Below are 15,449 nucleotides of genomic sequence, written 5' to 3'. Positions count from 1 at the left end.
TATATATATAAAATATAAAATATATATACACGGAAAAAAAATGATGTTGAATCAAAACAGTATCAGTTTAATTGAAATATATCCTGTTGATGCAACATCAATATTATTGCACTATACACAGCAGATAGTTGCTTTAAGAATCTATACATTAAATTAATCGCATATGCAAATGAATAAACTATTTATTTTTGTGGCAGCCCGTGACGTCAACTTTAATTGAAGCAACTCCATTTTTTTTCTATGTAGCATAATTTAATTATTGTATTTAATATTCGGTAACTCGGACGAAATTCTTGAATTTCTTTCTCAAATGTTGGAAAACTTGGAAAAACCGCCTTTATATACAGTTCTTTTAGCGACGTCTCTTAAAAGTTTTTATTTTTTATGTTAATTCTTCGTGATCAGACTTCAAAAATGATGAGTTAAGTCAGACCGGATCTATGAGAAGACCCACGCGACTTTAACATCGAATATTTCTGCAAAAAATCAATATTTTTTCAATTTCTTTTTTTTTCTAATCAAAAGTTTGAACATTTCTGCGTCGATAAAAAACAAATTGAAAAACTCTCCAGTAGTTTCGAAGATATAAGCGTTTAAAAAAGTTAATTTCTTCTAGAAACACCAATACGCAATTTCTGAGTGGGTCTGGAAGACGTCTGACTACAAAGAGTTAAAATAGTATATAAGATTTATCTTCAAACGTGCAGTACCTTTTTGATCTGAGATCGATTGAACCAATCTATTGATGTTTTTAGCAGCTAGATCAATCGGCACCAGAGAACTCTCATTGTCTCTTAGAATTCGCTCGCACTCTTCTCTTCTGCGCCGAAGCTCCTCTCTGTAAAAATAATGAAGATATAACTAAGCACACAGAGATATTTAATAGTTACTCGCTGCTGCACCTACTCATGTGTCTTCGACGCATTCGCATTAATTGTTCTGTTTCACATTACGACCGAGCTTTTAAGCGAGAGTCTCAAGCACGGCTCTCTATTGTAATTAGCGAAACACTTGCAAAGTCATTTACAAACGGCGGGAAGGTACAAGAGTGGATTATGAATATTCCACGTGTGTCCTGCGCCATGCGTTCCCGAGCGCAATACGTACTTTCGGAATAAACACTCGGAAGCCGACGGGGCTTCAAATTACTATCTTCTCGAGTTTCACGAAGTAGACGCAAATACTAGGGAGTTTAGCGACTGTCAGATATACTCCTCTGGTACATACGCGCGCATATTCGGCGTATGACAAGTCGTAGGATAGAATGTTTGACGTGACATGAGCGCTATTGATACAAAGATCGCGTATACATGCGCATATATGCGTGTATATACAAAAATCGATATTGCAAGAGAGAGAGAGAGAGAAAGAGAGAGAGAGAGAGAGAGAGAGAGAGAGAGAGAGAGAGAGAGAAAGAGAGAGACAGAAACGTGAAATGTATATGTGCCTACAATTCATAATTGAAAAGCTTCACAGAAAGAGATAGAAATTTATCGGACGCGAACTATCTACCGGAAAAATTACTGCTCTTAACTTAAAATACAATTTAAAAGATATATTAGAACACTGGTAATATCTATAACAACATATAATGGAATTTTGAAAACCATGCATTTTTTTGTAATTAAAAATGTGCATTATAATATAAATAATAAGTTTTATCTTATTTATCAAATATGAAGATTTGTTACGAGCAATAATTGTTATTTAATAACAAAAACCATTGTGTATGTATATTGCGTATAAACTGAGTTTATGACCTCATTGTTTTAAGGAATAAAAATAATCGCATCTCTCTCTCTCTGTGGTCTGCGAAATTACTGCATGTACATAAATTTTTCGCAAATCGAAGGAGGCAACGACATAAATCGTGGCGGAAGTATGAGTTTGCGATAAAAACGAGAAAAAAAAAGAAAGAAAGGAAACGAAGCTCAGCGTAACAGAAAAAGTCGATCGAAAATTACAATATTCATTTTGATAAAAGGAAACCACACGATCGTACGCTACTCACTGTGTGTCTGAGGATAATTTATTATCTCGAAATGTTCGGAGAAGTATTTCGCTTTTACGCCGCGGTTTTATTCTTTTACGCTGTGAACAGCATAAATATTCCTATGTCTGACTGCGATAAGGCAAAATATGTCACCGAATCGCTCACTTAAAAACTGGCATTGTTAGTAATTAGTGACATCGTTATTTTATAATACAAATTTTATAATATTATATTACAATATAATACAATATATGAAGTAAATCACGCAATCTAATTCTCAATGATACAATTAACAGCTATATATTACAGCGTTATTAAAGAGTAAATATTCACGCGATATTTGCTGCACGTAAAATTACTTAAAACTTATAACTAATACACGCTCAACATCGGAAATTCATTATATTTCTCCGTTCTATTTTCTCGACTTTATTAGAACTTTTGTATTTTCTTCTCTCTTTTAAAATTTATGCTCCACTAAAAAAGGTCTTGTTTCTGTAAAATGTCTCGTTTCTAAATATATTTTTCATATATTTCTGACTATTATAAACTTGGAAGATAAAAAGAGAGGAGAGATAAATAGGCAAATATTATATATATATATATATATATATAATTTTTTGTCATTTTATATATATATATAAAAGATGACAAAAACAAAACTTGAAAAATATATTAAAATAGAAATCATCCAATTGTGTATAAGCAAAATATATATCATATTGTAAAGTTTGACCTAAGAGAATTGCGTTGTTTAACAGGCTCTGAAAAGGTTATTTTATTTTATTTTGGAATTTTGCTATAAAACTGTTTGGCGGAGTGCGGTTGATACCGGATCGTACGTTAGCGAACGGGAGCTGCCCGCCCTCGGGCGCAGATCTGGTATCAAATATTATCCATTATTAAACACTACAGAGCTCGAGCTCCTGTGTAGCAGTATACGTCAATTTTTCAATATTTTTCTGGCTTCAAACGCTAGAACGCTGCGAAGCACGTCACTCACCCCTCCCATCTCCTCATCTCGATTGTAACGGTGTGTATCGGAATAAATTTGCGCGTTACCTTTGATACACAATACATGATATGATATCATTTGTTTGACCGATTGGATTCCCCGCGCGTTACAGTAAACATATCATTTTTTAAGTAAATTGTACAGAGAGTCTGTACATATCATAAATCTAGCGATATCTTATACAAGAAATCTAACAAGCAGCATTGAGAGAGAGAGAGAGAGAGAGAGAGAGAGATCGTCGTTCTCTCAAGAATCAACGATCGAAGTTCACGACAATAGAAAAGAAACAACGCAGTTTTTTTTATTCGGCACATATCAATATTAAAATCAAGAGTTTATATGTGTGCGCGCGCACATATACACGTATATAAAATCTGTCGATATTTTTCTGCATCATGAACAACTTCTGTTTGAGAGTTTCTCTCTCTTTTTCTTCGACCCTTTACAGTTTCTCCTGCCGTTCTGTTTTGCATGGGTTAATTCCGGGGTCCCCGGTACTCGGTAGGGAAAGACCGGCGGTGTCGGCTCCGCATCATAGCCGTGCAATATACAAATTCGGAGCGACACATCGATCGATGTGGACGGAATAATAATTTGCACTGTTATTGCGAACCCATCCGGTAAAATCAAACCGGGCCGGCGCGCGTTTCGTCTCTCTTGTCCTCTCTTTCTCTGTGTCCCGCTATATTTCGTTTTCTTCTCCTTTCGCTATTGGTTTTTTCTATTGAGATGTTCTTGTTCATTATCTTCTCCTTCCTCTTCGTTTTTTTTCTTCGTTCGGTTCGTTCTTTTAAAGATAGAGTAGAAGTACTTCCCTTTCTTTCTGCTTGTTTGCGTCTGTCTCTCTACATATATATACATTAGCCACACGCTTTGTTCAATAGACGAGTAAAATAGCTACGAATATGCGAATGTCAAGTGGCAATCGATTGAAACTCATCATTTTCGCGGCGTCCACCTCGTCTTCTCTCGAAGCGTTATTGAAAAATATTCTTGACGTGTACTGGTTTCGCCTCATCGTTTTGACGATGTCCAATCATAATGCATTCTCGAAAAACTGTGAAAATGATGCCAAATTGTTTCGTATAATACATTTAATACGACAAACTGTATAAGTAAAACTGTGTTAGAATCTAAATAACATTTTCAATAAATTGTATAAATATTCACAAGTGTTTTTTTTTCAATAGAGTCATATTATCATATAAGTAACATTTTTGTTGTAATTTTGTAATTGGCGAATGAATTAATATAAATTTTACAAGTAATTTTGTTCAGTTTTGATGTTATTCTTCAAAGATTTGACAGGAAGAAAAGAGACGTTTAGCAAATCTGTGAGTGAAGTAAGCAATCCTGCTAGACCTGGAGAAGGCATGGGACGGTAGTATGGTTTACTTCAAAAACTTTTTACCGATAGCATATAGCCAGCGGGCACTTTAAATAATCCTTCTGGACGCGGATATTAAATTTCTTATCGTGGCTTGCGGTGAGAGCATAGCGGGTTCGTGGTAGTCCGTTTAAATACACTTTGTCCGCAAGCCGGATTGCTGAGGTATTATATACTTATTATATAATGCCCCATACTTATGTATATATGTATGTATGCGTGTGTATGTGTGTGTGTGTGTGTATGTATGCGTATTCTAGTGATCTCGTGGCCGTTTAAACTCTAATCGTAAGTTTCGTAAGAAACCCTTAAGGCTAATTGAGGCGACTTTTTCACAGAGACGTTATTTTACGCTCTGAAAGACGTAGCGATTATTGGACTCTCGATAGATCAAGTACAAATCAATTGAGTTGGAAATTAGTTCCGTTATTACTCGAAAAAAAGGCGAGACAAGTTACAAAACGTCGAATAAGGAAAAAAACAAAAACATTTTTATTATACACGAATGCACGTAAAAAAGACGAGAGAGATTCACATTTAATTAAGTGATAATTTCTTTCCGCATCAAATCTTTTGTCATTGGATTTGTAAAGCGTATATAAAAAAAAAAAAAAAAAAAAAATACGCGAAACGTACTGAATAATTAACAGATATGCTTTTCATAAAAATTTTCAAAGCTGGCAAAGTGATTTTGTGCCGCCGCTCTCGTCAACTTCGGTACGCGCGGTATGTTAGAACGTTTGCTCTTTCTGCCTACAAATAAAGACGAAGCTTTGAATTTTAATGCGCCGATCAAGCAGCATATTGAAAAGAATAATACTTACTTTTGAAAGATTAATCAAAGGCGTTAATAGCATTGTTATTCAATTCATATCGCAAGATTAAATGTCGCTCGAAAATAAAAGCATTTTTCTTACTTTGTTGTTTCGTTTCTTACAACCAAATAATGAATCAATATTTCTTTTTCTGAATCAAATTAAAATTTCATTGATTGTACCCATACATATGAGACGATAAATATTAATACATCAGAGAAAATAAATATTAATACATATGTAATATATATATAAATATTAATTAATTGGAATGTTTAATCATTTTAATGATTAGAGAGCAGAATACAAATTTCTTTATATTTCTGTGTGTGATTTCCAAAATAAATAAATTTCTATGTACGTATATAAGACCCAGTGAAAATTGCAATGTAAGGAAGAAAGAGTGATCCTTTATGAAAAAAATATGAGGCAAAATTGCGAAATAGAATACTTTCATATAAGAGCCTGCGTTTCCAGAGAAAAAGCAGCTTCAAGCCGTTATGCATACATTCATTTATATGAGATATTGTGTAAAGGAAAGCTAGGAAAATGAGCTATTTTTTTGAGTGTTCCACGCAACTATGTGGATAATACGCGGGGGACTGACATCGTAATTGCGGGGTTAGAGGATGACATTGCTCACCCACCGCGTACATTCAGCTCTACATGTCTGATTCCGAATCCTGTTTATCTGATATGGAGAACACATTCATTTGTCTTGTACACGATAAGATAGAATGAAATAGATACTGAATGTACAATGGAAACACAAGTCCGATGTTAAATGCTGTTTAAAAATAAAGATATTTTTTCCAACTTATTTTCTTGTTTTACAATGATAATAAAGCCAGACGCGTCTGATAAGAGTAACATTTAAAAGTACATCTATAATATCTTTTCTCAAATTGAAATAAAAAAATAAAGATAATGTCTTTTAAATAAAAAAAATAAAAAGTTAATCTGAGAAAAATCAGAAGGTTTCAAAAAACTTACAATAATACAAAAAGAGCAATAATAATAGTAATGTAGGTGGAGTACTATTATATTTTTTTGATGAAATGTTATGTCGTCGATAAAAAAAAAACTTTCTTTGAAGTTTTTCTTTGACGTAATGTCTTATCGTAAAAAATTTTGTTAAATAACATGTCCATTTTCTCTTATTATTATTTTTGTTTTTATTTTGCTATTGAAAAGCAACGTTCTTTTCAGGACACCCTGTAGAACCGGTCAATCGGTTCAAATCGCCCTTTTCCCCGAGAGGACTAACAGAGAGAAAATTATTTGCGTCGAATCGCTCGATGTCGGTATCGATGTCGAAACGCGGTCCGCAAAAATAATCTAGCCTGAAGCTACAGGCAGGTAGCGTTTATACGAGTGCGACGTTTCTCTTTTTCCAGCGTTACGCTCGGACAGAAATATGGTTGATCCGGCAGCTATTTTCCGTGTGGTCCAGCAGTCTTCTCGTCGGATTTTCCGCCGCGATCCTCGCGTTTGTGTGACGCGCGGCGGCGGCGGTGGCGGCGGCGGCGGCGTCCCGACGTGAGATCCTTGAAATGCATGCGAGTGCGCGCTATTAATTACAGCGTATCCAATTATTCTTCGTTACGTGGATGATATATCAGTCGGTCCGATCCCCGTTTTATTATATCGAAGTCCGACGTGCGCGCATGTACATCCCTGCAATATGCACGCCACGTTGGGAGAGAGTAATCCGTCCACCATAACAATTATATAACAATACTAATGCTGTAACAATGGGCGCGATAACGAGAAACAGCTTCGCACGGAATACTGCAACGCCTGTGCGAGGTGTATCATGTGATACACTTCGGTATCGTACCGAGAAATCCGAGAGGTGATCGTCGATATAACAGCTGATGTCGAAGTAAATTGTCGGAAAACATGTCGGAAAAACTTGGAATATCTCTTTATTCATATTAACAATCCCTCTCCATGCTCTTTTACGACAAAGATACACTTATTTACAGCGTATTTAAGTGAGGTATTAGTTTCCACAACACACTATATATCCCGAAATTCAAGCCCGACACTACCGCGAACTTGTTAATTGCGGACGGCTGTCTGATCAACGGATAGTATAATGTCAAGTCATTGGGATGCACAACGGCGCTAGACAGTAGTCTAGCCGCGTTGGCGACGTCGAAACAAGACCACTTCACAGCCGTGACTAAGCAGAGATCCGAGAGCCAAGGCGAGGTTGCGTCGATTACTTCATTAATTAGCCTGGCCGAAGATGCTCCTTCTCCGCCTCCTTGCTCCTTCTTCCTCTGAGCTATGATTCGCATCAACGGCTAATCCACTCCTCGTAAGGCTGTGCCGACACCGGCGTAGCTCCCGCTTTTTGCCGCGAAAATGCGACGCGTCATCTTACTTACCGCACGGAAGATCTTCTTGTCGAGACAGGTCTTGAAGGAAATGTTTTTGCAACGCCAGCGGGATAAATCGGTTTTCCGTAATCGTCCACTGACGCGTTTAAGCCCGCCGATATATGTATACAGTTTTTCCACGTAAAACGGTATCTTTAGCGCTTCGTTAAAAGTGCGTTTTTCTCCAGTGCGTTTATCTTATGAAAACAAAACTTTATAACGTCAGCGAACATGTCGCTTTTTTACTTGTATTAAAAGCTATAAACTGTTAAATGAGATCTAAAAAGCTATTTTCAATTTTTCAAATGTATATTTTTGTTGGAGATATATTTAGTTTTATATATGATTTTTAAAATGTGCGATAACATCTAACGTCTGATTTTACTAAAACTACATCAAAACAAATACAAAATAAGGTGATTCACATTTCATTCTCAATTATGAAACTAATCCTTTAAATTAGTAAAAATATCAGTTGACCTTTCTCTCTCTCTCTCTCTCTCTCTCTTTGTCTGCAACGGAAATCGCGATTCGCAAGTTTGAGACATTCAACGGATTTAAAGCTTTTGCGGTGGGATTAAGGGTTGCCCGAAGGGTTAAGGGTCGGGTCGAAACGGTAGAGCCAAGTTCTACCCTCATTGCATTAATTCAACACGACTATCTTGGATACGCGTAACCGTGACGCCGTATGTACGAGCGTTATTTTATTTCGCAAAATTCCCTGGCGATAAATCTCTAGTGCGTTTTTACGCTTTGCCTGGTCGCTTAATAAATTGTATCCTCGTAAACGACGACGAGAATCTTTCCGTCATTTCGAGCACGAAAGCGTTTCCGAGCGAGCTTTTCATCACTTCTTCCCTTCTCTCTTCTCCCATCAGTTCTTTATTTCGATAATTAAATCTCTCTTCTGCATTGTCTACGATCAAAGCTCTCAGCTTTTCGCCTGTTGAAGCTGTTGAAGAAATAATAAAACCAAAGTACTTTTAATTTATATAATTTATGGAGAATTTTCCACCTCAAAAGACTATTCTTTTGATGAGATAGTGTCCATTTGCGATGATTCGATTATTTATTCGAAAATGTTATAACACGTTGTTGTATATGTTACGCTATGTGATGTTGCTTTTCTTACAACATCCGTTTTACAAATCCGTTTTACAAATCCTTTATACATAGAGTATATAAATATGAAATACATCCAAGTATATATAACAAATTATATTATATATATTTATATTCCGAATTTTTTAACAGAAATTTATTGTAAATAATGTAAAAATATATAATAAAGTAATGTTATTTTTCAAACATTGTGTATTTGTTACACACTCTGAGTTTAAAACATCAAATAAAACACTTTAAGCTCGGATTAACCAAAACGCGGTAATACAATTATGTCATTTTGACATGGCGCACAAAAATTCTCGCTCGTACATCATGCGTAACTCGGGTTGTCCGCGTGCATGTTTATCCCGATAATCGCGTCGCGTCACATCGCATCGCCCTACGTCGTTTACCTCCCTCCTCGCTTTATACGAAAGCAACAGCAATCTGGATCAAAGCCCTTGCAGGAGAACGTGCGCCGGCCCGGTCCCGAGAAGAGCAATCCTTCTTGCTCGAACTGACGGGCAGACGTACGAGATTTCCTCGCCCGGGCTGTTCTTTCCACTCTGCGATCGTGTTCAACATCTGTCTTTCTTCTTCGTCGCGGCAGAAGCGAGACCGCGGTCCGGTTGGAAACCGGTGAGGAAAAAACCAGTTTCATTGCGACTGTGGCTCGTATCCACGATTTATCCAGTCGCGAATTGCCTGGCGCGCGAAGATCGAGGACCGATCTAATTTTGTCCGTGACCCCAGCGACGAAGTTTCGGTGTCTTCTACCTCGTCGAGCTGATGGCTCGATCTCGTATCTCTCTAGTATTTCTATCTTTTTCTACAAATATGGGCTCCACGTCTGGTTGATTTTTTTCGAGTGTTTGTTTCGGGTAAATGTGGAAAACACGAAGTTATATTATTTTTCAAATACTTGTGTGTGTGTGTATGTGTGTATATATATATGCGCGCGTGCTACAATGAACTTTTTTTTAACAATTTTATTAATAGTTAAATTAAGTTATTGTACATATTGATCCTTAAAAGCTATCACATACAAAATCATTAATGCTATTATGGCTGAAATTTCACACCAGTATATATTTTTTTATTTTTTAGAAATAAAAAAGATCGTGTAAATGATACCATAAAAATTAGTGTTGCCAGTGGTTACGTTTTTTAATAACATTAAAACGAACTTTGCACAGGGTGAAATTTCACCCATGATAGCCTTTAAGAGTTAAAATGAAGTTTTTTTCACAAGTTCGGATAAACATTTAATAATCACGGTAGTAAAAGAAAAACTAAAAAAAACGATATCATATATCTGATATTAAAAAATGATTTTCTTTTATTGGAAAAGTTCTCTCGTTCAGAAAGAAACATTCGATTGCCAAGTTTGTATATCTTTAGCACAGAGACAAATTGTCTTATATATGTAACTTTTGCTTTATTTCAAATTCGGTACGGTTTATATTCCGTTCATGAAAAGTTTGGTTTTTTTTTGCACTACAACTTTTGTACCTTTCTTTGTGGTTTTTGGCTAATGAATATGACGTTTGGATAACAATGTGAGTAACGAAAATGAAATAGATTTTGATACTGAATCGCGAAACACATCGTGGAGAGTTTTTCTCACTCTTTCCCTCTGTTTTTGTTGAACAATATATTTCTCTCACAATTACAGAGCGTAAAACGCGATGACTATTATTTCGTGATAAAGCAAACATGTTTTCTCGACTGTCATCTCGCGAATATTTTGTAACGCGGCCGAGCAGCGACCCTTTTCCCCGCAAAATATTATTTGATTTGTTTGCGGGAACGTTGGTAGAAATCTGTATTTTGCGTGTAAAAGAGAGAAAAGTGAGGAAGAGAGAGAGAGAGAGAGATAAAGAAAGAAAAAGAGAATATCGCTGCACTAGATAACGTGATCTCTCCGTGGAAATATATTTCCGTAATTTTTGTCACTGCATATCGAGCGTTTCCACGCGTTCTCTCTATATCGCATTATTTATACCAATTTTTTTAGAACGTTCACAATGAGACGCGCGCTCGTTATCGAACGTAAGCGCCGAAAGTGTTTCGATAATATCCATTACCGCGCTCGTTATGCGCACCAGCGCCTCGCCTTCCTAATGACCCGCTTGCGTTTGAGAATTTCGAATGATACACGCTTGCCGATAATTGTAGCAATTATAATTAGAACGTACCACCCTCGTCTCTAAATGTAATACTCATTTAAGCGGTGCGCGACGGATACCGAGTAGCGTGGGTCGAGTAAAATTCATTTTGCATAATCCGTCATGTCCGTATTTATCTGTCATTAAATCAGCTGCGATTTAATTGACAGAATAGCTACCTCGCGAGCAGACGAGCAAGCGAACGGCTTGCTCGATGTTTATATTATCGATTTTGTGAAACTCCCACGACCACCGGCTGGACGATGAACGGGAGCTCACTCGTGTCTACGCGAATGATAACTATGCCTGTCTGCGTCGATAAACCGCGGGATATGTAGATTGTTAAAGCGAGATTATATGACATTTCGGAAAATTTGAAAATAGCGTCGAATTTCAAAAATTGTTTATAGATTTGAGTGTGCATTATATATTATTTCTGTTTAAATAATGAAGCCAATTTAAAAAAAAAAAAAAAAAAAAAAAAAAAAAAAAAAAAAACAGAAAATCCACTTTTTTACCATTTTTTTATTTCTATTAACTACGTGCAAAAATCATATTTTCTTGCACGCGTATATAGATGTCTACAAAGAGAAACTGCGTAACATTATTTTTTCTCTCAGAGTCACGCTGTTAACAAATACTGTTAATCCTGTCGATCGCGCATGGACAAAGAGCGAATTACTCTCGTTATTATTTTGCCACGGGGGATTTTATGATATTTTCATCCGATATATGTGTAACGACAGTTTATCTCATATATTACACACATGCGAAATATTCTAAATATTCGATATGAATCGCTTAAATGGTCGTTCTCAATATTGTTTCTCACTTCGAGATATAATACAATACTCGAGGTATATAATACAAGAACGACGAGATGGAAAGTTGCCCGCGATCATGCTAAGCGGAACGCGTATTTCTCAAAATCAGTTCTTTTTCGACAGAGGAACGGATTATACGATTCTTCAAGTTTCTTCTCATTCTTCACCGCGATCAGAAGAGTTTTTTGTTAAATCCAAAATATGCAATATTCTACATGTAATAGTTCTCCAAATAAGAACTAGAGCGTTCACAATTGATTTTTATCTTTCTAAATTAGGTGAAACGTGCAGCGCAGACAGAATTTTGTTGAAATATATACGAAAAACGGATCTCCATGGACGCAAACGGTGTCGAGTTTTCTAATTTTGAAATCCATCTTCATTGCTCTCGAATGTTTGTCCGATCGCAATTGTTTCTTTCCTTATTTTGTACTTAATATTTAATGCACGCACGTTTCATGTAAAGTCAAATAGCGGTTTGAATATTTCTTTGATGTTTCTTGTCTGCTTCGCATCGGCGGAGAAAACGCACGTTTTCAAAAGCATCGCATTAAATGTTTATTGTTCGTCTGCTCAAAGGCCGGTCATGTACTCGTGTTAGTTGCACGAGGTTAACCCAGCAGCAGCACCGCAGAGAAGCTAGGCTAAAACCAGAGTCTAGTTTCGTTCGGCAACGTCCGCCAACGTCCCGGTAGATATGCGCTCATCCCTTCTGAATATTTTAGGAAGTACGCGCGCATAACTCCCTTCTTGCTCCTCGCTATATTATATCGAGCTCGAAAGCTCCGGTGGGCCCAGGCAAGCGTACACCCGGCCAGATACACCGGCGATTAAATTTATCGGTTATATATACATATCTGTGTGTGCGCGCGCACGCGCGTGCCTGGAAAATTCGCTCTCGCGAGCGCGCGAAAATTATAGAGAACAGCCGGAAGTAGCATTTCAGTTGCCGGCGAAAACATGCGGAAACGAAAGAGAGCGTGTCGTAAATTCCGCAGCTGAGCAAACCTGCGCAGTTTGTTTATTCGTGAAATACGAGGAACGATTTATAATTCACGCATTGATTTCAAAAAAATCGATGGGGAAACGCGCGACGAACTGTCATCATTAGATTAGAAGTGTGTGACTTCTTTTCATATATCTAATTGTATAAAAATGATCAGAAACTAAGTGTGTACTTTAGAAAGAATAAATATCTTTGATAAATGATATAGAATTGATTGCACACACAATTGTATAATTTTGTATGTGCTATACTAGAAATTACATTAGTTTTCTTTTGTTAGCACGCGACGCATAACAAATAATGACAGATTGAATCTTTTCTACGTCAGATTAATAATAAGTCGCAGTTCTATAGGTTAAGATGCGAGCACTTACGACGATTTATCTGGCAAGTCGTATTCAGCAGCCAGATGTAAATCTTCTAACGCGAAATGGTATTCTTTCAAAGCCATAAAGATCTCGGCTCTTCCGAGCAGCGCCAGAGGCAACGACAGACCCTGATCAACCGTCTTGTTTTTACCTGAAAAACAAATATCGCTGATATTGTACGACTTAGAGAAAAATATCTCCTATTTGAGTTTGACTTTCGCTCATTGATTACAGTCAAGCGCACAAATTTATCGACACAAAGTCAATGAAGCCATGAAAATGCAGAAGTCTCTTTCGAAATCGATTGATATATGTTGGAAAGACGCGACAAGCAGAGAACCTAAGAGAAGAATTTATTCTACTTGTTGTGGAACTGGCGCGATGCCACATTGCTGCTATCAGTTTAGTCACCGACGCAATCGCGTCATGGGATTTTAAAAACTCTGTTGAGAAATTTTTATAAAACTTTTTCAGAAACAATTTAATTAGAGAAAACGACATTTAAGAAACAATTATTTATATTGTTGATTATTGTTAATTAGTTTTTTTAACAAATCTCGTCATTCTATAACAACGAACTATAACAAATTAATTTGCAATTAATAATTATGTCAAGTGAAAATAATTCGGTATATTATGTTACGTTGTAATAATAATAATATTAATATTAATAATTATATGATAATTATTTGTGAGAAGAGAGAGAGAGAGAGAGAGAGAGAGAGAGAGAGAGAGAGTATTTTACACATTCTAATTACTGGAACAATACAATTGTATTATTTTACATCTAGTAAACAATATATATATTAAGAATATCTGTAATTTTAATATAAATTTGACATTTTTCACTTACGCGCGTTTATTTTCAATCAGGGAAGATCGGTGTTCAGAGAATTGATAATATATAGATAACTGTAACAACCTGGTAGGGGAGCACGTAGTACAGCCTGGCTGAACAGCAAGAGGGCCTTGTCGTATTCACCAACGGCAGCGAGCTGGTATCCTTCGAGTCGTCGACGTCTAGATATCTCCGCATCCTTGTCTCTGAAAAGGAGCTTCACCTTTGCGAGCGTGTCGGCGACGACGTCCTTCACTTTCGCGTCGACGAAAACCGCCCTTACCCGTTCCTCGTCGTCATCGATCCGGCCGAATATCTTCGACGTCCAGCTATCGCCCGCGGTTTGCATCACGAACTCACTGAAATCGTGGAAGAATCCCTTCTTGCCGAAGCGCAGAGTCTCCGACGAACACAGAGTTTTGTAAAATTCATCGTGATCCTGCATTCCTGTGCGAAGAGAAACTCGCGTGCCGCCTATATAACCCGAAGAAGCCGTCTGCTTTTATGTTAGACTGTTCTTTTTTCTTTTTGATTCCGCGCTTCGTTAACGAGATTCTGTGTTTGCGAAAGCAAATTGCTTTTATCTAAAATACAACCAATTTGCTTTTATCTAAAATAAACGTTCGTTTTTATATCGAGGATCAATGTGTCTCACAATGTTACAATCCCGTCTTTTATTGGTGCGTAAGTAACTCTGAGATTTCCTTCTTACATTTTATACCAAATACACTCATCACATGTGCATATTTGTTTGATTAAATTTTTTCATCCCGAGAGACAAATTAATCTCTTAAATATTTATTCTTACAGTTTTATTTTATCTCTCACTCTTATACATTACGCGCTTCTCTCCTCTTGTTCAGTACTTCTCCCTTTTTTTTAATATTTTTAACTGACTGTATCTTGATTTAATCATGCATATTCTCACTTGTAAAGAGAATTTTCTTGGAATACAATCAATTTCCTTCTCTCTCAATTCCTCTTCTCTATTTTCTTACGCGCTGCGATTGTCGATGCACTAGTTCGAAGTCCGCCTCGTTACTTCCGATGTTTCACCGTCGTGTTCCCCTCGACCGATCCTTTTGAATATTACAGGAGCTGAATGTTTCGCTATATTTTGTATCTGTCGTTCTCGTAAAACACGCGACCTCGATTCGCGAACACTCGAAATTAAGAAGAAAAGGGCCGACGCAATTCGGCAGAAGACCAAACCGGAATATCAAGGAGCTGCAACGCGCAAATATTTTGTCGACGCGGAAATTTCGTTAAATCCGCCTAGTAATTTTGAACAGTCGACTATGTCCAGCTAGAAGCGCACGCAAGCTCAAAAAAAAAAAAAAAAAAAAAAAACCGAGAAAAAGAAAACGCAAGGGAACGTCTGCAATAAAAGCCGAGATCTGACATTCAGGCACTTCTCTGTTCTCTCTACCGCGTCTCGAGTCCACGGAATTAAACGACTCTATTCGCCTGTGAGAAATAGCCACTCGGGAATCCTCTATCAGGTAGCGAGACCCGAATTTAAAAACTTCCACCACCAAACGAGT

The 15,449-nt window shown here is 37.0% G+C and overlaps 1 protein-coding gene across 2 annotated transcripts in view; it reads right to left on the bottom strand.

Annotated features, from left to right (window-relative positions):
• Window positions 1-15,234, bottom strand: part of LOC109857137 (SET and MYND domain-containing protein 4) — a 37,068-nt gene extending 21,834 nt beyond the window's left edge. Inside the window, exons 1-3 of one of the 2 annotated variants that reach the window (XM_020433169.1) lie at window positions 13,990-15,234; window positions 13,074-13,218; window positions 711-838 (exon numbers count right to left, since the gene is read on the bottom strand). In XM_020433169.1, coding sequence (XP_020288758.1) covers window positions 711-838; window positions 13,074-13,218; window positions 13,990-14,350 — 634 coding nt within the window. In that variant the 5' untranslated portion in view covers window positions 14,351-15,234. The remainder of the gene's footprint in view (window positions 1-710; window positions 839-13,073; window positions 13,219-13,989) is intronic. The other variant, XM_020433170.1, reaches the window with a different exon arrangement.
• Between the last annotated feature and the right edge of the window lie 215 nt (window positions 15,235-15,449).

Source organism: Pseudomyrmex gracilis, unplaced genomic scaffold (genome assembly GCF_002006095.1).
Source record: "Pseudomyrmex gracilis isolate BER0280 unplaced genomic scaffold, ASM200609v1 scaffold_146, whole genome shotgun sequence".
Lineage (NCBI taxonomy): Eukaryota > Metazoa > Arthropoda > Insecta > Hymenoptera > Formicidae > Pseudomyrmex > Pseudomyrmex gracilis.
This window is presented reverse-complemented; position numbering and strand designations above follow the sequence as displayed.